The sequence below is a fragment of the Lepidothrix coronata genome, unplaced genomic scaffold, assembly GCF_001604755.1.
Source record: "Lepidothrix coronata isolate B3197 unplaced genomic scaffold, Lepidothrix_coronata-1.0 Scaffold183, whole genome shotgun sequence".
Lineage (NCBI taxonomy): Eukaryota > Metazoa > Chordata > Aves > Passeriformes > Pipridae > Lepidothrix > Lepidothrix coronata.
This window is the reverse complement of record NW_016690363.1, coordinates 1,646,168-1,670,509: the sequence shown is the minus strand read 5'-3', so window position 1 is coordinate 1,670,509 and position 24,342 is coordinate 1,646,168. Positions and strand designations below refer to the sequence as shown.

Here is a 24,342-nt window from a genome sequence, read left to right as displayed (position 1 = left end):
GCGAAGGAGAAGGATTACTGTGTTGACTTTTTGTGGTACCAGAACAAGAAGTGAGACAAGCCTTGTGAAAAGCAGTTCCGGGATGTATTGAAAGCTGTATGTGCCATAAACCAGAATAAAATTTGTGTCACTGGGTAAACATTGGTAAGAACAAGTTTTGTATTTTGTCTTGATCACCCAAGTACAAAAAGAAATAATTCAAGTGGAACAGGTGTGGGCAGGAGCTACTAGAAGGATTAGGGAAATGGACCTGTGAGCTTTGGCTTGCCTGGCCCCCAGCAGAACGTTGCTGCCCCTTCTGCAACAGGTGCTTTTGTAAAGGCAGAAGAGAAAGGTTAAAGCCTCTGAGAGCCTGGAGGATCAAGGTCAGGCAGCAGATGAAGGTCAAGGGTGGTGATGGACAGCTGGTACCAGCTCTAATGGTGTTTAAATCCACTGACTGCTTTGTGAACTGAAATAATTTTTAAATCTTATTTGAATTGAATGTGAGTGTTGCAGTGCTTTGTATCCTTAGCTACCTTTTACTCAGTAACAAGATTAGATTGGTGTAATTCAGATATATCAGGAAACTCATGCTCCCTGCTTGAATGTGCTACCTCCTGCCTTGGTAAACAAGAGGAGATGGCTGTTTGCTTTTTAAAACAAAAACAGGAAAGTGTACTCCGTTGTTTTCCCCCTTTTAAATCTATTGCCAGTTTAATCTGGATTTCTGAGGCCCCACTCAGTGTTTCCACTAGTGATTTTTACCAGATATATCAAGCATTCATTTACCTTCAATGTGTTTTAGTGCATTTCAAAAGAAACTCATTAATAGCATCAAATATGAAATACTTAAGTGTCTTTAACACACGAACATTGGATCCTGTTCCTTGAGTGCACTGCGAAATTCAGAGGGAGCAGGGTAAGAACTTTAGTCTAAACCAGTATGTGTGATTTTTTTTCTGTGTTTCTTTTCAGTGCTAAAAGCATAATAAGTTGTGAGGAAAACATGGCTCTTGGAAGGAAGGTGATAGGTGAAAGATGGCAGCTTGGCTTTGTGTCAGGGTGCCCGAGATGGACAGTTCTGTAACAAACAGAACCGGGAAAATGCGCTTTGCAGGACTCAGTTATGCAGATAGAGAGGCAGGGATTAATGTCAATATGTCATATTTTCCTCAAGTATCCTGGGCTTTTGTTTTTGTTTACTTTTGAGTTCAATTTAATTATTTATATAACCCTGACTTTTTTTTTTTTTTTCCAAGCATGTAAGGTTGGCAGTTCAGTGGCTCTGCTGCTTCCACCACATCCTATCTAAGTTTGCTTGGACCTTGTCCACAGCCATACGCTTCCTTGCCTCCACAATTTTTGTCTGCCCTTCTGCAGCAGGCACATGAGCCCCTGGCTGTGTATGTAGCCTTAGGAGCTGCTGAATGCTTATTAATGGTCACCCCTGCTGTTCTTGTCCTCATTGCACCCCGTGGTATTTGATCTGAAACTTGCTGATGCGCTGCAGAGATTTTCTGCGGTGGGAAGGGCAGGACTTGGGTGGAAGAAGGTCTTGGTACAAGGGCTGTTCTGTGAACTCCTCTGAGTGTTGAAGCACTGCCAGGTTGTGACTCTGGGGCACTGGAACTTACGTGGCTGCACTGAAAACAAGCCCCAGAAAACCCCAAGTAGAGCCAGAAAGACGGTGACTTCTGTGAACTCGCGTGAGCCCTGCAGGGTCCCTGCCTTTTGTCGTAAACAGCCCCAGGCAGCTGAGCTGGGGCCTTGCCAGGCAGCCCTGAGCCAGAGAAAACTCAGCTCTGACTTTGCAGTGAACCAGCTGGGTTGAAGTCTGCAGTCTGGTGGTCTCTCCCACTCACCCTTTTGAGTACAGGCTGAGGACAGGGGTCTGGGAAATAGAGAAGAAGGGGGGATATATCCCAGAGAAGATCCTGGTGGACTAATCCAGAGAAATTTTTAAAAAATTGGGGTTTTTGCCATTCAGCTGTTGGATTTTCTCCATCTGAAACTGCGTAGGCTAAATTTAAAATTCAGGATGCGACAAAGTTTCATGTATAACTGTAGCAAATTAAATTGATCAATGCTGATCTTTTAGTACCAACATAGCAAAGAGACGCTATTGAATCATACCAGAACTTAGATCCCAAAATAGAGAGACTTAAAAATTCTTTTCTGGAGTTAACTGGAAATCTTTCATCTGTTTTCTTTTTTTTTTTCCCCAAGAGTTTTCTTATAACAACCAAAAGATTCTTTGATTCAGAAAAGGCATATTGCTTGATATTTTAAAAAGAGACTTCGTGAGAATTAAAAGTGAAATACTACATGAAAGTGTACATGGGTTTACTTCTCCTTCTGATATTTCAGAAAACTAAACCAAAAATTATAATACAAAAAATATTTAAGTTTTAGTTTTTCAGAAAGAAAACTCCTCTAAATTGTAATCTCCTCCAAACAGATGCTCTGAGCTGTTGTGCTCTATGAGCTTTTAAGTAAAGACAGAGCTTTCCTTTTCCTTTAATAACCTGATGGATGCAAGTCAGCAGCACGAAGTATTAAAACTGTATTTTTGACACTTTTCGGCGCTGTAAGATCTTGTTTTTTTTAAAATAAAAACAACAGGAGTGTTAGCAATGAAAACATAGCTTTTATTTATAGCACACTGATAAATGTGACTTAAACTTTCTAGCATGCAAACTCAGCTAACAGTCTGGAGCACCTGAAGATAAGAATTTCCATCCCTAGAGTGGCTTAGAGCACACATACCGATGTCTTCAAACTGCAGTGGGACAGAATAATTCAGCTTTTTACCATTTTTGAGTGAGTTATCAGGTTCATCTCAAGACTGAGAAGGAGGTTCAAGCATACAATTAACTTACCAGCTTAAATTAAAGCTTTAGTTTGCTGCTTTGAGGAGGATGCAATCTGGGCCCTGGGCAGCTGCTTCTCCTTTAGCAGAAATGAACACATCAAGTATGAAATTTAACCTGTTCTTATTTTTGCAAAGAAAAATGTGCTTGTGGTAACATGGTATAAATGCCACGTGCAACATAACACGCTCACAATTGAAGACTTTATGATCAGAAGAAAGTGGAGAAAAAATGTGTAATTTTTTTCTAAATAACATTATTTAAAAGTCCTTTTTCTCTACTCTCATTAACAAGTTAGTCCTTTTTATCACAAACATACTAAATGTAGTCTATGTACTCTATCACCTTGTTTTCTGATGCCCTGATACCTTTTGGTATCTGGGGCTCTGCTGTCTGCTATCTTCTGGCTGTCCTAGTGCAGTATTTTAAAGGAGAGATGCAACATTCTCTGCCACAGAGACTTTGCTTTTGGCTTATTGAATAACTTCTTGGCTTCTGGGCTGTGCTGGCTGGGCTTTGACAAGTGCCCAGAATTTAGGAATATTATAAATAAACTCCCGGGGAAGGAAGCAAGCAGCTGATTTTATATCTCTTGTCTCCACGCCGTTAAAGACACAACTCTCTGTAAAGCACCACACAAACTCTCTAACAACCTAAGACACCTCCTGCTGAGTTCATTTACTAACCCGGGTTTTTTTAGCCTCTGAACAACACGTTCCCGATCTGTCATCAATTTCTCACCTGCCTCGAAGGTGATAATTTTTCTTCAAACCCTGACTGCTGGGGTTCATGTGATTGCCCATATCTCTAGGGGTTTTTCTTCAGAAAAATACTTGTACCCTTTTTTCAACTGCTCGATGACAGAAAAATATGAAAGAGCGGATGGCAAAGATTCTGAGCAGAAAGAAAACAGGGGATGCCACTCTCTCTGTCATGATCCTGGGGTGGGAATTAATATAGTCTGCAGCATTTTTGATCACCCATGAAAACAGATGTCCGAGATAACAGATTGTTGAAATAAATACAGTGAATTAGACAGAGCTGGCAGGTGGATGTGAGTACTAACAAGTGCGTGTTGTTTTAAGCATTAACGTTGTCCCTGATGTAGCTGAGTTGGCACTTCATGAGTGCTGGCAAAGCCTAGACTGTGTGTAAGAAAACATCACACTCTCACCCAGAAAATGACCTATTTTGGCCAGGGAGAACAGCCCTGCCTCCATTTGTAAGCTGCACCCTCACTGTGTGCCTTGGTCATTAGCTGTTCCCTGACTACACTGACACGTTCAGGGATGCTTCCAGAGCTGGAAGCAGGGCTTTCTCAGTGACAGGGATGTTTACCACTAGCAAGATCAGAATAGAAAATGCTGAACAGATGACACACTTCAATTTTCCACTGTTTTGTCTGTATTGTTTAGGTCTCTTCCTTTAAATACAGGAGTCAAATTATAAATGAATCTGCAGTTCCTCTCCACTCAAGTGGAAAATATGTTATTGTCTGTTTTTATGAATCCATTTAAAGCTGCTTACTCTTCAGTAGCTGCCTTCTGACTCTTTGTCCTGCTGTTATCCAGCTTTTTATTGCCCTTCCCCAAGTTCCTTCCACTCCCTTCCTCCCAGACACTGATGGGAAAGGAGGGAAGGGTGACAGAGTGGCAAAGTCAGACTGTTTGGATGATGAAAGTGGCTTCATGCTTGGGACAGGCACACATTTCCAGCCCAGCCCAGATGGGAAGGGACCCTGCAGAAGGAAACCCCCGGGGGTGGAAGCCCCCAGTGCTGAGACCCCTTTCAAAGGCGGTGCAGTGCCCGGCACCCTCCTGCTCGTGAGAGCGGAGGCAGGGAGGCTCTCCTGCACCCAGGCAAAGCAGGGCAGGTGGCTGCTTTCATGGCTGAACCTCTCCTCCTTTCATGCTTTTTTCCCCCTGAGTGGAATTCTCTGGTGTTTCACGGCTGATTTTCTTGGCTGAGCATCCTCCCTGCTCTGCTCCGTAACCCACCAAGGCAGTGAGAAGAAATGGCTTGGGAGAGGGAATGTGGATATATCTCTATATACACATATACATGGATACACCACCACTCCCCCATGTATATTGATATATATGTATATATATGCACATACAGTCCTGGTATGTGGTATTGCATGCATGTTTGTGTGGAAGGGAAAGACAGAGAGAATGTTGCACCCAAGTGAGAGAAAATGGCAACAGGCGAACCAAAAAAGTTTGAGGTGCTCATTTCAACCGAGTAGTAAAACTGATTTAGCCAAGTCCTGCAGCTCTGGAAGGTGGTATACTAGCAGAACCCTATTATATCCCTGTATTTCTTTCAGTGTATTTGTCACTGGTTTATCAATAGTCACTTCAGGAGCAGAATGCTCTGAGGCAACATCTATGCAAAATAACGGGGAAAAGGCAAACCCAGCGTTGTTGAATTGAAGATGTTTATCAAAAGTTCAGTACAGATTTTTATTTTGATTTTTCCAACTCCACCACCAGTTTGGAATGAAGTGGTGTAGTCTTCTTGAACAAGAAGAAAACCTTCAAATACAAATATTTTGATGCCTTTGCGTTTCGAACTGCAGCTAATACCAGAAGTTCTAAAATACTGCAGCTGTGTGAGCGGTGCTGTATTGTGTGTTTACCTAGAAGTTGTATTCCTTATGAGAAAGATATAGCCTAACTTCATATGACTTGAATTTAAACTTCTGGATGTTTATTCTGCCTTCCGTGTTTTGTTGCTTTCTCATGGGAGCCAGTACAGTATATTCCAGAGAACACAAACAGGGCTTTTTTGCCCTTTGACATAGCAACTTGACTTATTTTTCCCTAAATCTATGAAGTCAATTATTCAGATTGAAACTTTCCAGTTGCTCATTATGAAGGAGTGGGAGTTGGCAAAAAATATTCAGAAAATTCATGCTGCTATTTGTGGCGCCTCTCACAAAAGAGAAGGAGAGAGAATTTGTGTATTAGTGGTTACTCTGCATGAATGTGAGTTTGTTTTTTCCCTCTGGCAATTTTGATTCCAGAGTCAAAGCTGCCTTTGACTGGAAAAAGATCTGTATTTTGACTTATACAAAAAAATAGAAGAAAATAATAGAAACAACCTTGCTACCTTCCCTTTCTGCCTTAGCGTCTCTGGCAGGGTTTGCACTCACCCTGCCCTGGCAGTGTAGCTCTGAGTCTGGCTCTACAACACAAGATCGTTTAGTGGTGGTTTTTTTTCCTCCAAGCTCCCGGGACGTGCTGAGAGGCAAATTTTTCACCTCCAGCAGCAGAGGTCCACAACATTCTATGCTGAGGCATTTGGTTCTCCCTGCTGAGCTCTCCAGGAATATCCCGTTCCCTGGATGAACGCGACAACTCCTGCAAAGACAGCCACGTCTTGAAAGCAAACAAACAACCCCTTGCCACCAACATCTGGCTTAAAAAGAAGTGCTGGTGTGTAAGAACGTGTCATACACATATTGCCCTGAGGGTGTCAAAAGGGCTTTCTTTGGAGGCAGAAACATCAAAGGACCAGCAGTCCCTGCTCACGCTGTGTAGTGGGGTTGGCGCTGTGCCTGCCTGGCTGGCTGAAAACCTGTGCAGTCTTTCTCCAGGGTCTGACACGGAGCACTGGGACGCTGATCTCAGGTGTTACTGCTGCTTCTTGAGCCCGTGGGGTCGCCTGTCTGATTGTTCTCTGTGTCTCTCAGGGCACTGCTTGCTTGCCCAGTCTCCTTAGGGTCCCAAGTTTGGGAAAAAGGATGCCTCTGACCCAGATTTAAGATGTCGCCCTGTTTTAGTCAAGCACTTTGTTTTTTGAGGGTTTTTGTATTCCCTCCTGTAAAAAAAAAAAAAAAAGAGAGAGAGAGAGGTTGAAGAGCCCTGAAATTATAAAGCTGTCTCCTACACTTACTTCATTTTGAGGTAAGAACTTCTATCTCAGTCAGAGCAGCTTTCAGCTGCTTTGAGCAAGTGCTTTCTCAGGCGCACCTGGTATTGCCTCTCTGAGCAGAGGAGAGTCTCAGATGTGTGTTTGCTGGGGCGGGTGTGTAGGGGGAGCAGATTTGTATCTGTCGAGGGGAAGCGAAATGTCTCGCTTTGAGGCTACGAAGGGGCTGGGGTGTGTGTGAGGGAGGGACCAGGAGCCTTGTTTTGTTGCTGCAGCTCAGGAGTGGAAGGACTCGGTGGGCATGGATGGTGTGGTTGCTGTCAGACCAGCAAGCACGGCCCCCCCCACTATTCCCTCAGAGCATGGGAACAGATCCGTGTAAAAAGTGTGCACAAGCCATTTCATAACCAGGCCTTGGAAATACTGCAATGTCTCCTGGAAATCGGTTGCTTTGAACAAGGAGAAAAAGGTTGAAGAAAAGGAATAGAAAAAAATAAACTTGACCTTAGTGATATCAACCTGATCCAAGAGACAAGGAGGATGGAGATTTCTGGCAGAAGAAGACAGCCTGTGTTGTGGCAATGGGGCACAGGTGCTGGAGGGGAGTAAATGCAGGGAGCACGTCCCTCCCTCCTCCACTGACCCTGTGTCCTGCCCTTTGGCAGGAGAAACTAAACCAGAAAAATCACAGGTGATCTGCCAGGCAAGCGGCTCCCGAGGAGCTTCCAAAATGGCCTGGCTGGCCTGAGACTGATTTCATGCAGCATGCAGGGAAAGCTGCTCCCTCTGGGAAACGAGGGGGGATTTTCTGAGGCTTCACCGGGATGCAGCAGCCGGGTGTCGGAGCAGGAAAACACGTTTGGTTTTCAGAGGGTATGGCATTGAGCCCTGATTTGTACGGTCCACACTGAAACACAGATCTGGTCCCTCCTGATCAAAGCACAGCATATCTAGAATATAAAAGACAAGCATAAATCATGTAATATCTATAGTGTTGTACAATGTTTACAGAGAGAAGCACGTCGTTAACAAAACCTGACAAGAGGACAATTAGTGGTCAGGATGGAAAGCTGTAACATAGAATTGAGCCAGTCATGTAGGTGAAAGGAATGTGGTTTTTCTGTCTGCAAAGGATAATAAAGTAGTAATTCTCTACTTAACTATGGCTATAAAGCTATTATTGAAACCAGCCTGGAGAGTGTCTAGTGTGTAATGTCCAGGGGAGCAGCAAGCATAAAAGTGTCCTTGGCTGATGTCATGGCTCCATGTTTTCTGTTCCTCTCTGGACTATCCTGACCAGCACTGAGAATGGCATTAAACTGCAAGTTCAATCACTTTTTTGTGCTTAAAAGTCCTATTTTGTCTAACTTTTTAAAGCACAGAAAAATTTTTAAAATAGGACAAGCACTGAACAGTCTGTAGGTAACTACAGAAAATAATTTGATGACATCACTTTGCTTTCTATCATTTTGCAACATTAAGATTGTCTGCATAAAATGCACTTTCTTGGCCTTTTGACAAGAACTCAGGAAGTTTGTGCATCAGTTGTGTGAGTAGGATCATTCTGATTTCAACACATGGTTATCACCTCAGTGCTACAGGTTTTGATTCCCATGTAACCTAATAACGTTATAAAGTGTATTTTAAAATAAAGGCAGGCACGTTTTTTCAGAAACTGCTAGGGTTCTGTTCTTAATTAATGGCTGCATTTGGCACTTGAGGAACTTGAGAAAAACAGCTGTGAGAGTAATGCCAAATTCTCTGTAACATTGCAAGCCGCATGTGGAACCGACTTCTTTCACTTTTGCCCAATAATAAAAATAAAATACCATTCCTGACTGAAAACAAATATATTGAGTTTGCTTTATCAGTTGTAAAGTGAGTAATTATTGAACAAAATGACTATAACTTAGTTCCATGAAAATGCTGATGCCATCAGACACCATCAAGCCAGAATAAGCACAAAACATTTCTGTGGAAATAAGTAGAATCAGTCAGGGTTTCTGGAAGTCAGTTGTTCACATGTTGACCCACATGTGTTAATAACTTTATTTAGAGCTTTGGTCATGGATTTCAACACTGATGCATAACTTCCTGGATGATAAAATTTAAGCTGTCCATATGCCAGTAGGACTTGGTCTTTCTGAGCTTGCAAAAGGAGAATATGTTCCTGATTAGAAGCGAGTCTGTATGCAAAGAGAGAAATGTACTCCCTTCACTAGTATTGCAGTAATCTGCTAAAATAGATTCAAATGGCAGAGTTTATTTTGGTTTTAAGATATAATTTACTGACACTTCATAAAAAAATGAAAGTACAACTGACTTCAAAACGTGATTTTTTAAAAATCTTAATGATACAGTTGTGCCTTGAATTACAAATTGGTCGTGCATAAATTCTACATTGGGTTATTGTGCAGATAGCATAATCAGCTGCATAATTTAATCTCTTAAAAGCTGCAGAAACACTAATCTCTGAACAGCCTGTCTAGAGGGTATTTCTGTGTTGTAGTCAGCTGAGAATTTTAAGTGAAGCAGTATGTTCAGTGTGATACTTTATTTAGTTTTACCCAGGTTATAAATAGCACCATAAAACTGTCATCCAATTTCTCCTTCTGAAGAGTACATAATAGTTTTGCATAGATTTGTTAAGCATTATAATACTGCTGCAAATGTGGCAGGGAAAAGAAAAGAAATACTGCTTCCATGTTGGTGAACTATGTCTTAAAACCATGGGGTTTGGATCATCAGTCGTTAGCATGGTAATAAAATAACTGAACAGACACTTTCTCTGTCCCTGCTGGTCAGACTTTTTCTCTTTTGGGACTTTAACTATTCTGATCATAAACTCATGAGACTGAGATATGTAAGTGGAGGAGGACAGGGCTTTTAGCAGGGAAATTTGGCTTGTGAGGGCTTAGGCAATAATTTGGCAAAATGAAATTATCTAAGGTCTACGCAGTTTTATTATTTCTCTGTTTAAATTTTATTCTTTTTTTTTTCCAGCATATGAAATTAAATTTATCTTTTTAATTTAAAAAATGTTTGCTCTATAGCTCTACCTCCATCTCTGTGTGTGTATTTAATTAGATAAAAACCCACTATGTGACAGCATTCTAGAAATTTCAGGTGACTGCATGGAATCTATTAGGTAATTAATTTTTTTGTCATGTCCAAGCAGAACATCGACTGACAGGACAAACATACTGTGAATTTTCATCCGTCGTGTTTTGTGGATCAGTTTTACATTCTCAGCAGTATCTAGTAGAGCAGGTTACAAAGCCAAAATTCTCTTGCTTGATGCACATGGTCTTTTCCCTTAGACCTTTGTGTTTTGTGCATGTCCTGTGCCCTTCTTCAGAGAAAATGTTTGGAGAGTTAAGTAGATATATTTGGTCCTGTGCAATGAGCTGAACCATCCGGTCCTTCCCGACTTTTTTGCCCTGTAGTAAATCATTCTAATGTAGCTCTTGCAATGGACTTGGAGCAAACCATAGCTAATTTTCGTTGATAAAATAGAAATGCAACTTTGGGATGTATTTCTAGAAAAATAATGCTGTTTAAATTGAAGGGCTCGGAGGCAACTAATTTTTTTGCTGACCCGTGGTGTATAGGAACCCGAAAATGAATTGCAGAAGAACAAACCGACAAGTTACTCTAAAAGCAGGGTTAGAATAGAATGAATCTAAAGAGTAATGAAAAGTTTTATTTTCCAGAAAAAAAATCCGTAGCATCATACTCACCAAACTTCAGTTTGTTACAGTAAGTGAAGATTTCTTGTATAATGAATACTGTGTTAGAAAAACACATTTGCATCTATCTTTTAATTATTGACTATCACTCCCTGTTTCTTGTGCGTCCTTGAAGGTGGATGTGTGTCTGGGGCTAAACCTATTCTTACTAAATGGACTGTGCTCTCTTCTCTTGAAATCAATGGTGTGGAGAATGAATTCACCCCACTACTAAATCTGGTCTTTAGTAGGAAGAGAGCCAGGACATTTATTTACACTCACTTGTGTTTATTCCTCCGTTTGGATGCGATAAACCTCAATACAACCCTCTTGAGTGCTGTCAGTTTGAATAGCTCTACTTTTTTTGCCTGTAAAAACAGGGCAACTTCTCCCAACAGCTTTCAAGGAGGTAGATTGAAATAATTAATGCACATCCAATGGCTAATTTTATGGGATGACACTTTGCTTAATGGGATTAATTCCAGGCTTGCATATACATGAAACTCCTGGAGGCACAAATGAGGCACCCTGAAGTAATATTTGTCCCCAGTACCTTCCCTCCTCCCCTTTATCATATTAGGAATACACACAAAGTCCAGACGTGAATGAATTATGGATTAATCAAAGCTAATCTCAGAAAAGTATTTGTGTTGAGGGAGGAGAGTGTTTTGCTCTATACAAGCCCATGGGCAGCCCAGCTTTTGTGTTACGTGTTTTTAGGGAGTACAAAACACAATAAATGGTTCCGTGGCAAGAAGAAATTGTAACAGATAGAAGAAAGATTTTTCATAGAGAGTACACAGCAAAAGTAAATGAAATGCTAAGGATCCTTTTCACATTTAGGAGAAAATTTATTTTCTGTGGGCATTTGATCAATCGGCAATTTTTCACACAATCCAACAGTTCTGTGACTGCACTTTCTAACACTGTGCTTTGAATAAAGCTTACCTAAGCTCCCAGTGCTATGAAAAATGGAACTCATATAAATTTCCTTTGCATTCTAACTCCATCTCAGCCGCACATAGAAAGAAAACAAACACAGTTTCCACGCAGCCTTTTTATCTCCCTGCACATCTCAGAGGCTTCCCGATACGGCTTTTTGTGGGGAGAGAGGGGGTGTTTAAAGTAAATATAATTTCAGAATTTTCATCTATTTTAGAAGCAGCATTAAATACCTTAAAAGGAACACGTTTTATGAGATTGACAAGCAATTCGATGAGTGCAGTGATGGTGCAGTGCATGGTGCTACACTTACAAAGTTAGTCTGAGTGAGAAAAATCAGAGACAACATAATATACCATCTTAAGTGGCTGCTTCAGGTAGGTGCTCTAAAACTTGAAGATATGAACAGAATTGTTCTCTAAACTATATCTGGTAAGTGGCTGGGAGCTACTTGTCTACATTAAGATGTGAAGAATAAATACAAGGAATTCTGAATCCTCTGAAATAGCGATGACATTCCTCCAGGGAAACAAAACTAAACTAAATCCAGTCATAAGCAACAAAGTGGGACTTCTGTGTGCACAGTTTCTGGAAAATATTTTAATGAAAAATGCAGAAGAAAAAACAACGGGATAAAATTAGTGCTGTGGATGAAATTAGTGTAAATCATTTGTGACAGCCCATGAGTTTCCAAGTTTCCAGTAGTATTGTATACTACATATACTGTGTATATATTGATTACTGGAATTAACTTGTTAAATTTTAATATTAGTTGCATGCAGTGTAAATATGAGTAAATCATAATTGTTTCGTCTCAGTTGCAAACACTGACATAGGATGGTTTGAACTCATATTGCAAATATACAGGAAATTTTCTTCCTGTTGAGAGATTGGGGTCTTTTTTCTTGTTTGGGTTTTTTTTTTGTTTTTTTTTTCCACAAGTCTGGCTCCATGGAGAAGCAATTAAGAAGGTACTAGCTTCTAGAGTCTGAGGTTTTGAGAGCACTTCAATACTTTTGACAGTTAACAGGTGAAATAAAGGTATTGCATAAAGTCATCAATGATAAGGAAATTCTTTCCTCCTATTTCCCCCACCCCACACAGGAATGTATTGCTTTTTAACAACCTTTAATTTAGTCAAAATTTATATATACACCCTTCATATTTGCCATTTCCTACCTATGTATGAGAAGGTATGTTTCAGAATACAGCTTTTTTTTGTCCCCCTGCCTTATCCTGTAATGCCATCCGAGATGGTTTTCTAAAACTGAGTGTAAACCCTCCGGTGGCTTGTAATAAAATGCAGTGATGGAGGTGTGCCAGACACAGTTTTATCACCTGACAGAGGAGCACAGGCCTCAGCAGTGAGGTGTTAATGGGGATAAATAAAGCCATGTCCCTGTGCCCCACTTGCAGGTCCATGATCGAAGCCTGTTCTCTTTAGCGGTGTTTTACTCTGCCGTAAAATTTTAGCTGTGTAACTGCTACATGCTGTGAAAATGTGAACGCTCCCAAACCAGAGGAAGAACACTTCAGAGGTGGAAGAAGCAATTCTTTCTTTTCCCAAGTGGAAATCGTGACTTAGAGTTAAATTCATGGAGTTAGAGTTTGTTCTGAGACCCTTCGCTGAAGGACTCCGTCGAGGACCCAGAGAAGGTTTGTTGTGATATTCCCATTTTGTGATAGGTTGCCCATCGGGGCCTGTGAAATGCTCCATGTTCAGAGTGGAATATTCCCCAAAACTCTTACCATTGTGGCCAAGCTTTGGTGAGCAATGCTGCAAACAGGATATGCAGGGAATCAGTACCAAACCAAGTCCTTAACCAACCTTTCTCTTCCCTCAGTCCGTAACTGCTGTTGCACGGGGGGGTTTTTTGTCTGTGCATCTTCTACCAGAGGCACGACATGACATGCACAGCTCTCCTCTAAGTGGGTCAGCAGCAGGGTTCTGTTCCTAAACCTCTGCCCCCCCTGATGTGTGTAGTTACTACAAGGTTTAGAGCCTCAGCCGTTGGCCGGTATAACCTCCTTCCTGCTTCATAACCTGAGGCTGCCACTGCCTCTGTAGATGATTTAACTATTTCTCCGCTTGACACCAAGCTTCACTAATAATTTCTTCACCCTCAGAAGCCCTCTTGCAAGTGGGTGTCTGTGCAGGGACTGCAACGGAAACACCTTGAGGCTTTGCAGGTCTTAGAACAGGCAGCTCCCACTTGTCCTGCTGGATGAGCTGAGGTAAATCTTGCAGCCTTTCCATAGCTTTTCATGTGTCTGTCTTCCTTAAGATTCAGTCATGATATTTATCTACTGAAAAACATTCTATGAGGAATAGGTTGCAATCCTCGGATGACATTGGTTTCGAAAAATGTTCCTATAAGGCTTAACCTAAAAAAAGAGGATGGCTTTCAGCATTGGGGTTTGGTGCCCTTCCTGACTCTGGCTCTTTTGGCACCAGTTAGATCCGATGTTATCAGCAAGTTTAGGTGGGAATTGATCCTGGAGAAAGGAAAGGAAAGCTGGTTCCATTCCAGGAGGGTTAGCTGTCATGAGTGTACAGTCATGGCTTTAACCATCCATCAGGGATGGCTCCTGTAAATGTCCCAGCTTTGGTCCATGTTGGCTGCAAGGGAAGGAATGAAGGAATTGCTCATGGGCTGACTTTTCCCTGTAAAAAGCCTTGTAGCTGCAATTCTCCCTCCAGCACTCCAGCACCTCCACCCTTAGCTTGCATTGTCGTGATGGATATTTTACCTTTCTTCTCTGCCTGCAGTGAATCAAGGGAGTGGCAATTCAGCTCAGTCTGAGACAAAACAGCCCTGTTAAGGCTCTTGTTGGGCTTGTGCATCTCTACACTTAGTTTGACACGAGCTGTGAAATCAAAGTAGTCCCTCCCTTCCCTGACACTGAGACAAGAAGAAAACACACTGATACGTCTGTGCTTGCTGACAGACTTGGAATATTTTGTGCAGGGATATTTCTACTACTTTACTACCCATTAGAAAGCCATTATTAGAAAGCCAGTTAGAAAGCCATTTCCCCCCAATAATGATAGCCAGCATAAGCTTAATGACTTCTGGAAGTCTGAAACTGGGATGAAAGGGTGTGGGGTTGCCTTATAAATCTCCTGGTCGGGAATTGTTCTTCACTTTATCAGTGTATTTGATTACTGGGGCCATTGGCAGTGAGGTAGCTGCAAGCTGTTTAGCATAACCCTATTTTCCACTGCTTTCTGTAAAAGTCTGACTTAAAAGTGCTAATTGAAAGTGCTTAGACAAACGTCTGCCACTGCCTGTGAAGCGCTCACTGAACAGAGAAACACATCTGATTGTGATCAACAGCATCTCGTGTCTGACTTAGTGTCTCTTCAGCCTTGCAGCGTGTAGTCTCTCTGGGATTCCCAGTGAGATCTGTGGGCTGAATTGTTCTAAGCAGTCCTCCATCATATGCATTGGGTTGTAGAAGCTAAACATGAAAAGGCCACCCGGTTGTAAATCAGTCTGGGGTGAGTTACTGCTGTGAGACAGGCTTGGCAGGGGAAGGAAAGGGCTAAGTTGACCTAGAAACAACCATTTGAATAATAACTCTTGCCTTTTTGTACACTTAACACCAGACTAGATTAGACAACAGAAAATTTACAGCAGGGAACACCTTTTGTATTAACTAGATTAAACTTTTGCTATCCCTGATGAAGATGGGTTTGTAAAAGCACATGTGTCTGATCTAACACCCCTCCAAAAGCTGACAGAGCTGCACAGGTGGCATCTGTCACCCAAGCTTGGTGATATCCAGGTCCTGCAGTCGCCCTGCACATGGTTTGCTGTCTCTAGGAGGCAACAGCAGGTTTGCTTCAGGAAAGCCCTCTGCACCAAGTTCTTGCTAAACTGAGAAGTGAAAGCAGTTGCTTATTCTGAGAATGACTGACTGTTTTGATGAAGGAAGGAGTCCCCTTCCAGAGATAAGCAAGGCACTCCCCTCCTTTCTGTTTCTGAGGAGGCTCTGGAAGGATTTGGAGGGTAAAAAATTGCCTTATTTAATTATATACTCAAAGTTAATCTTCTTCATCTTCAGGTTCAAAAGGTAGATCATTTATTGTTGTTTTCTGCACACATTGATTCCTCTTCCCACAAATCAAACAGCTGTTGGAGATATACTGGTCTTGTTCCTGTTACAGTACCCTGGACTTTATTTATTGGAGTCTTTATTCCATGATGTGCTAGAAAACCATGGAATCATAGAATAGTTTGGGTTGGAAGGGACCGTAAAGATCATCTAATTCTAACCACCCTGCCACAGGCAGGGGCACCAATATTTGGCCCATTGTGGCATTATAATATTTTTCTTTTTTTAAATCTGTTTCTTCCCAAATAAACCAGAGGGAAACTTGGATTATTTAAATTTTGTAGTAGTACCTCCCCAAAAGGGATCCTAGTAGGAGTCACAAGAATCCTAAAGCATCTTAACTTGACTTTCCATAGCGCTAACATTCATTGGTGTAAAAAAGTGGAAGCTAATGACCCAGAACATAAAAAAATGTCATCATTCAGGCTGCCTAACATCTGGTATTGTAACCTGAATCCCGATCATATCAGCAGCTTCCCCCTTGGATTTAAATCTGAGGACAACAAACGCTAATTCTGAATTTCATGGGCACGAGCTCTGCTTTGGGCCATGTTGTGTTTCATAAATATGTGATGGGGTACTGATGATGAATACAAGAGTTTTCCTCAGCATTAAAGGAACTGGTGGTGAGAGAAAAAAAACCAAAACCCCTCTAGTAGTGTAAATAGTTTTTAGCTTTTTTTTGAAAAAGCAAGTGGCTGGACATTTTTTCAGGCAGCAAGTTCAATGCCATTTTGCTGTGGTGGAGTTGTATCTTCCTGCTGCGTTTCCTTGGGTGTCTTGGTTTTGCAGATATGGTAGTGGAGAAGTTTTAAGCTGAAAGTCTTATTCGACCCTGTAATCTTAATATAATTTAATGATCAGCAGGACTATCTTTTGTCCCTGCATGAAGTGAGGAGCCTCCTGACTCCACACACTGGGTTTGATGCAAGGGACACCTTTCCATTCACTTATTTCTCATGACTGACTATCATGGACATCAGAGCTGTTAAGACACCATGCCTGGTGTAATCCAGGTTTTTTCTTCCCTCAGTTGTTTTTGCTCAGATTTTTCCATCAGTGTGCCCAAACAATGGTGGAGGAGCCTCTTCCTTCTGCGAGTGAAGGAGGATTTGGCCTCTGCTTCTCCAGTCTTGGAGTGTCCCAGGTTTGTTTGTTATTTATATCTACAAGTAAAAAACCATAGAAATATATAAATAAAACCCAGGATAGCTACATTCCTTATGAACAGGATTATCTTCCAAATTTTAGCTGGCTAACTTTCAGACATTTGGGCTGGGCTGTCTGATGGTGGCATCAGAGAAACGCTGCCTGCTTTGCCCTGGCATGTAGCTGTGGGAGCTCTTGGTTGTTGGGAGAAGGCACTGCAGGATCTGCCTTTGAATGTAACCACAGCTGCATCAATAAATCTCATGTGCTGGGATTGGTTTTCATGGGCTTTACTGAGAAACTCAGTTTTGGGGAAGATAAAACGCTTCATTTATAGCCATGTTACTGAATTTTGGTAACCCCTAAAAGTAAAACTCTTAAATGAATCACTTAATGAGGGCCATGGGAGAGAGAAAATTTTATGGTGGACAGATTTAATCTGGATTTACAAGTAGCTCAGCTTTTACGGTCTGTATTTCTTAAACTATTACCAGGAACCATGGTCTAACTCAATCCAGATGCGCACTAAAAACGTCAGAGGAGGAAAATCCTATTAAAAAGGAATGTGCTGGCATGTTTCAAGGGTCCAGGCCATGTTTCAGTGATTCACTTCAGGGTGAACCCCATGCACTGAGCCAGCAGTGAGGGGCAGCTTTGGTGTGCAGCCTCCCTGCCTGGTGCACATTGAGGAGCAGCGTGGGTGTGCCTGGATGGGGGTGTTGGGACTCCCCAGCTCTGCCCCGGTCTGGAGCAGGGGGCTGCCGGCAGTGCAGGTGGGCAGGTGGCTGGAGACAAACCCAGGGCCACGTGCAGGAAGGCTGTTGCTGGGCCTGAGCTGGGGGGCTGAAGCTGCTCTCTGAAACCACAGCGCCGGGCGAGCTGCCACGAAGGGCTCTCGTAGAGGCGAGCGCCCGCAGCACGGCCTCCCTCCCCGGCCCCAGGGCTTCCTCTCCTTCGGCTGGTAGGGTTGCTGCTGCTGGGGTCTTGCTGGAGGGTTTTTTCTTACCTTCTTGTCAGCAGCACTTGGTCTGAATGACCTTTTCTTTTCTCCCCGCCCTGCTGTACTTTAAAAAGTAGAAGGCCGCAGAGAGTTGTTGCAGAGGTGCTGGCAGAGCTGCTTTAGAGGTGTGAGTATGGAGCAGGATGAGGGAGATGCCAGCCTGGGGTCCAGATATGTGAGTGCAGGGACCTAAAGCGGCAGCAGAGAATGCCTGGGCACGGGGGAGAGCAGGGTTACATTGCTGGGTGGGAGCAGAGAAGAGGAGGGCAGCAGAAGTCCAAGCTTTGGAAGGAGGAAATGTTGGGAAGAAACTTCTCAGCAGCAGAAGCACAGCTTGTGAAGGAATTCCAAATGTACTGGCAGGCATTTGGGACTGAGAAGGGCTGGCAACCTGGTCATGAAATGCAGCTCCACTTATTGACTCCATCTCCTTTCCTGCCATCTCATCTGCCACTGCTCTGCATATCCCTACGCAGGCTGTGTCAGCTCCTTGTACAAAGCTTTCCAGAGCTTCTCCTGCACAGACTCCTAAAAAAAAAAAAGTAATTACCAAATGCTGTAAGTTTAAGTTGCATAAGTTTATTTTTGTTTGTCCTTAACATCCACATGGTCTCCCAGGTCTGCCAGTAAATGTCATCCCTGCCACGCAATGGGCACTATAACTGTGCAGCTCCTTGCAGAGGAGCACATGGTGAGCAAGAGTAAATGCAACCTTTCTAATCATTATTCCTTCCCCCTTGACCAAGTGACCTCATCTTCGAGCCCTTGTGTATTTGTTCACCTGGGCACCGACTTGTGCCTCTGCTGCTTTCAGATATCAGGAGACAGAGATGCTGTTTGACTGAGGCACTTTTAAGCAGTAAGTTTGTCATCATTTCCCATGCAAGGTTCCCATTCCTTGCCAGCCTGTGACCTGACACAAGCCCTGCTCTGTGCCTATATTTAGACATCTTGCTTTAAACCCCTTCTGCATTTCACTGGACTGCTGAAATTTGGACTGGTAAAACACCGATACGTTACTATTGGAAAGATGCTGTGCAACTTCCAGTAGGCACTGGGTAATCTGTGAGGTTAAAAAAGTGGGAATTATCAGTGAAATGTTTATGATTTGTGCTTTGCTCTGTGTGAGGCATCTGAGTGTGACTGCTCCCTCCAGCCTGGCAGGTTTGGCTCTGCCCAGCTCCAATCCCTTGCAGTGCTGCAGCCTTGGCCTCAGCCCCTCAAGCCACGGCTTAGGGCTGATGAGAGACAGAACATACATTTTGGTGGTGCCTAAGGGACCTGTTTGTGCATGTTGTGCAAATACTGGGTAAGCAGTAACCTCTCCTCTAGATATTTAAAAACCCAAACTGGTCCTGTTTACGTGAATGTATGTTCACTGCTTTAACTGCTACTTGTTCACTATGCTTCCTATCTCTCTTAGACCTTTGTTTCAACAGGCTTTGTATCTTCTGTCTTTTTCTCTCTCACTTTCTACTCCAAAAACCTGTTGCAAAGTTTATTATTTAGAAAGTGCTCTGTACTTTTCTTCTTTTTTTTTTCTTTTAAAGAATGCAGAGGTTAAACATATTAAGGAAAGAAATGACACGAACTAACAGATAGCATGAGGGGAAGTAGCTTCAAGTTGTGCCAGGGAAGGTTCAGGTTGGATATTAGGAAAAATTTCTTCACTGAAAGGGTGGTTAAGCATTGGAACAGGTTCCCAAGGGAGGAGGAACCATCCCTGGAAGTGTTCTGGACACATCCAGCTCAAGGCCAGGGAACACTGGGCAGACTGCTGCACTATGGGAAAGCAGCTGAATTACTGCTAGAAACAAATTGCCTCTGGGTGCTGCAGAGCTGTATTCCCTAATGCTGCATTTTACCTACCAAGTCAAATGTGATTCAGGCTGATTTTATGTTGAACCAACTCTGGTGTAAAATATTGCCCTGTGAAGAAAAACTTTGGGAAGTTCACCTCAGCTTGTTTGTTGGTTTAATATACAATGTTGGGCAAATAATCTCTCTGTCTTTATTTGTCCCATGTATGTGAAATTCTATAATCCTGAAGAAATGTGGCGAAGGTTATTGTTTATAAAGTGCTACGAACTATATTTTTTAAATAATGGAAAAAGAGGTGGGGAGAAGAGAAACCATCTAGGAATTTAATCCTATTTCCATGGATTTGTTTAAAAAAAAAGAATGTGAACTCCTAGTTAATACAAGCAAACTTGAGCAGTGCAACAGGCCACCACCATTGACTATATCTCTGCTAAGGAGACTTTCCTCGTGGTGGTGTGTGTGTGACACCTGAATGTCATCTGCAAATGTCCTCTAAAGGAGTCATCAGGGTGACCCGAAGGGCTGGGGAGAAATCCCAGCCTGTGGAATGGAGCACTGGAGTAACTCAGCACTGGGTAGTTCAACTACCCTCCATCACCTGTGGTTAATAAGAATTGCCACGCTTTGTTCACCTTAGGAAGGAGATGAATCACACCTGTTCTTTTCAATTTATCTTCATCAAAGGGCTTCACAGGCTATTGATCATTTTTGTCTTTCTCTTTTTAACTCCCTTGAATTTTTTGCAAAAAGCACAACTCAGATTAATTACTAAGTAATTTTATTTTTTTTTTAATAACAGCTTTTCCTTTTGGGGATGGACCCTGAGCTGCATATTGGATCTATAGTTAGTTAGGCTTTGATTTTTTTAACTATACTTTGTGAATTTGCTATGTGTTTACAAACTGATACAGGGGCAGTTTCATCAGTTTTAGCTGCTAAAACCCAACAGTGTTACTGTTTTGACATATAAATATATGCAACACGGATGAGTAAATGAACATCAAGATCTCAATTAGGGTAGTAGGAGATCTAAATAAAGCAGAGTAGTGATTTCAGCCTGAGTCTCCCACTGAATACGATAGTGTCAATCTCTCTTTACATTTAACACAAATCTTTTTTCCTAAGAAGCTCTTCCCTAAAACTTTTTTCCAAACAGATGTGTTTTCTCACACACACTCAAGAGTTAGTTGATAAAGGAATCCCCAACCAGTAATGAATCCCTGCAGGAGATTCTTTTCAGAAATATAAAAGAAGCCAGAAAACAGATGCTCTGTGTGAGGCTTTCTTGCAGTAACTGCAGTGTTAGCAATCCTTGGTCTAACTCACCCTGTTTAGAGAGAGGGTTGGACTTCCTGTGGTCCTTTTCTACCTGATTAATCCCAGGATTCTCATATTCCGAATTCCATCTCCTTTGCAAAGGGACATTTGCCCTTATATTGGTTACTTTTTCAAGTAGAGCTATGCAGCACTCCCACATTTATGCCTTCAAGCACCCAGTGGTACCAACGGCCTTGTTTGTTGATGTATCTGATGTTTTTGTACAGATGCTACATCAGTTCTTGGACTGACAGATCCCAGACTCTGCTACTTACTGGATGGATTCCTCTTCCTCTACGCAGTCGTCATGACAGCGCTGTTTGTGAAAGCCAAGGTCAGTCTAACCAAACACAGACGGCTTTGCTGGTGCAAACTAGTTGGGCTGGTCTGAAAAGTGGGAGTGGAGAGCAAGCAAGTCTCTTAGAATGAGACATTTTTATTGGTTTATTTTCTCTCTCCTTTTTTGTTTTGTTTTGTTTTGTTTTGTTTGTTTGTTTTGATCTGGTTTTTTTTTGGTTTTTGTTTTGTTTTGTTTTGTTTTTTTTAACTTTCCTCTGATTCTGGTGTTCACTTGAGTAACCTGGGGAAAAGCTCTTTCCAAAGGTTCATGAACGGAGAGGAAGAGATATGAGAGTGTTTTGATGCTACAGTTATGGATGCCATCAGAGGTTCTGGATATTGTTCTTGGAAATGCCTGATCAAGCGCGATGTGGATATTTTCTGCTGCTTTGTCACTGGAAAGGGATATACAGAAAGTTCAGGATAGATGACAAGCTTGTGAAGGATGTATTAAAATGTCTCAATAATTCAGACATCTTTGATAGTATGAGCATGATGATGCAGATGATATAACCCAAACAACCACGGGAGAGGAGTTTGTAATTGCCACAAACATGATTCTACGCCTGAATATAAACACAGCTAGAGAATTACTTTTAATAAAAATTTAACACGTAGTAATAACTCAAGAAGGCTAAAGCAATACAGAATGTAGTTGGATGGGTTTCTTTAAAAAGACTAGAACACAGAGTAGCTGCTCTCAGTGACCTAAAACTGCCCCTTTTTACCTGAAAGTTTGGCTCAGCAATTGGCCGCCCATAAATAGTGTGAGCAGCTGAACCAGAGTAGCTACAGAAAGGAAATCCTTTACCCACTAGTTAGTCACCACTCATGCCACCGTGGTGGCACCACAGGTGCTGCTCCTGAGGGGAGCAGTGATTCCCAGCAGGACACCAGGAACTTTGCAGGCAGCACTTTTGCTGGAGGACTTGGGTGCCGGGAGCGCTTATGCTCGGCAGCAACCCCAGATACCCAGTTTTCCTTAATGCAGGCTGCAGCCGTGATTTTATAGCCTGGTGGAGCTACTTTTTATGGCACAGGACTGTGGCAGGAACAGAATGGAGATACAAAACCCGAGGGGGGGAGTGCAGGGAACAAACCCAGGTGTCTTGACCTGCGACCTGGTGTTATGTGCAAGTAAAATGACTTGACTGCTGAGAGCAACCTGGTGTGGGGATAGAAGTGCCAGTGCAGCAGTGGCTTGTACTGCCTGTAGCCCCATCAGTGCCATAGGGTTGCCCTGTTTCTGATGAGAGTAACTCGTAGGAGAGAGGGAATGAAAGGACTGAAGGGAGCCACTGTCTCTCTGCTTATGGTTTGGTCTTTTGGTCTCTCTTCCAGCTTAGCCAGGCCTCTGAACCGCAGCTGAGACCAGGCCAGGATGACACGTACAATGTAAGTAACTGCTGGTCTTTGTTTCTAAATCTGTTACCCGGATAGACCTTTTTGGGCACTTATAGTGAGTTGCCTGTAGGTTAGAAAAACTTTGGATGATCCAGCTAATGAGTAGGCTGTACAAGAAGAAAGATAAAACCTCACAGGGGCAGTTTCTGCTGTCACCAATCTGGCCAGATGGTAGATGGATATTTGGGCTGTAGGTTCCTGACTTGAAAGAGGACAGAGCTAAGATCCTGCCTGTCTTTCCTAACTAAATTGCTCACTCATGGCAGCATTAAACTCTAGCTAGTTTTGCTATGTCTAGTTGTCTTTTGATTTTAATTTCTTTTTTTTTTTCTCAGGCTTTTGGCCATAGCCACATCCTGCTGTGAGTTCTGTTTAACTGTGTAATGTATGAACACTAATGCAATATTTTTCAGTTTAAGTGTAGCCTGTCACCTTTTCAGTAGCACTCTGTCAGCTGTGTTATGCTGACCTGAAATCCCTCCTTTGCCCTGGTCTAAGGTAACTGTTCCCAGCTGAGGATTGCGTTGGCCATAAAATTCCTGCAGCTTCTTGATGCAGATTTAGATGAACTGCTCTGCAAGAAAAACAAAGCTCATGGATCTTCACTCTCCAGTGGCAGAGAAAGCAGGAAAGTCAGTCCCTCCTCCTCACACTCTCTGATTTTTCAACTCATTTTTACTTAAGAAAGGTTCTTGATGCAGCAGCTTGTAGTTTTGTGCTGCACAGACCACTGTTTGTCATTTCCATGGCTTAGTTGTAGATATTTTTGTTGACAGTTGCAATAAGGAGTAAAATTAATTTCTAGCTCAGTTACAGTACTTGTGAACCAAGCTGGGTTCCCTTTCTTTCCTGTGTTAAGTCAAGATCTATTACCTCGTTATCGCGTCCATGATAACGAGCTTCTTGCTTTCTTGTTTCAGAAGCTGACTCGTGGGCACCGAGATGACTACGACGTTCTGGGGGCGAAGCGAGGTGCAGACCCCGAGCTGGGCGGGAGACACCAGGTAACCTCCTCCCACACGTGCCCCTTCTTCCTTCTAATCTAGTCCCTTCCATCTCGTGTGTAACCGCGGCTCAGACACGCAGGCAAGGCGCTCACCGCGCCTTTGCTGAGCACAAGTGCCTTCCTGGAGAGGGAACGACACGATCCGCGTCGTAACTGGGGAGTTGGCAGCGCGGGGGGAGAGGAGCAAACCTCCCCCTGCCCTTTGGTCTCTGCCCCCCCCTCTCCCTCGTCACTTTGCTGAGAGCTTTTGCAGCCAGCCGGGGTAGGAAGTGACACCCAGCCCGGGGCGGATGCGGAGCAGGCGAGGCAGCAGTGGGTGTTCCACCAGAGCTCGCTGCATGTGCTGCTGCCAAACAAGCGCCCACAAAGTGGAGCAGCGGCCCAAACAATCGTTTCTGCTGCAGAGCCCATCACTTTCAAAGGAAAAGGGAGGGAAAAACCTCCTGCATCGGCGTGTAAGGGCTTGCCCGTAGGTGACAGCGGCAAGGACTGAGCAGAGAAGAACTAAGTTTTACAAATTATTAAAAGGAAATCAGTTTTCCAGAGAACAAGTTGCCCGGACAGAGCCTTGTGGGGGGAGACAAGATGAGCTGTGATGGGCAGGGCAAGTCCACAGAGCCGTAGCTGTGCCACAGAGCAAATGCACAGGCACGTACAAAGCGGAGGGGGATGCTGGTGGTGCAGCTTGTGGGCAACATTCTTCTTTTGTTTTACAGCAGAGAAGAAAGAATCCCCAGGAAACTGTCTACAGTGTGAGTAGAGAGCGCTGGAGGGGTGGCTGGAAAGGGG

General features: G+C 42.9%; 2 protein-coding genes across 3 annotated transcripts in view; one reads left to right on the top strand and one right to left on the bottom strand.

Annotated features, from left to right (window-relative positions):
- The window catches only part of CD247 (CD247 molecule), a 51,399-nt gene that overhangs the window by 21,459 nt on the left and 5,598 nt on the right, over positions 1-24,342 (top strand). For both annotated transcript variants that reach the window (XM_017830768.1, XM_017830767.1), the window contains exons 2-5: positions 21,032-21,138; positions 22,485-22,538; positions 23,468-23,551; positions 24,270-24,305. In XM_017830768.1, the coding sequence (XP_017686257.1) occupies positions 21,032-21,138; positions 22,485-22,538; positions 23,468-23,551; positions 24,270-24,305 (281 nt within the window). The remainder of the gene's footprint in view (positions 1-21,031; positions 21,139-22,484; positions 22,539-23,467; positions 23,552-24,269; positions 24,306-24,342) is intronic.
- The window catches only part of POU2F1 (POU class 2 homeobox 1), a 72,461-nt gene continuing 66,132 nt past the window's right edge, over positions 18,014-24,342 (bottom strand). Inside the window, exon 17 of the mRNA XM_017830764.1 lies at positions 18,014-18,194. The gene's annotated coding sequence lies outside the window, so the exon portion shown is untranslated. The remainder of the gene's footprint in view (positions 18,195-24,342) is intronic.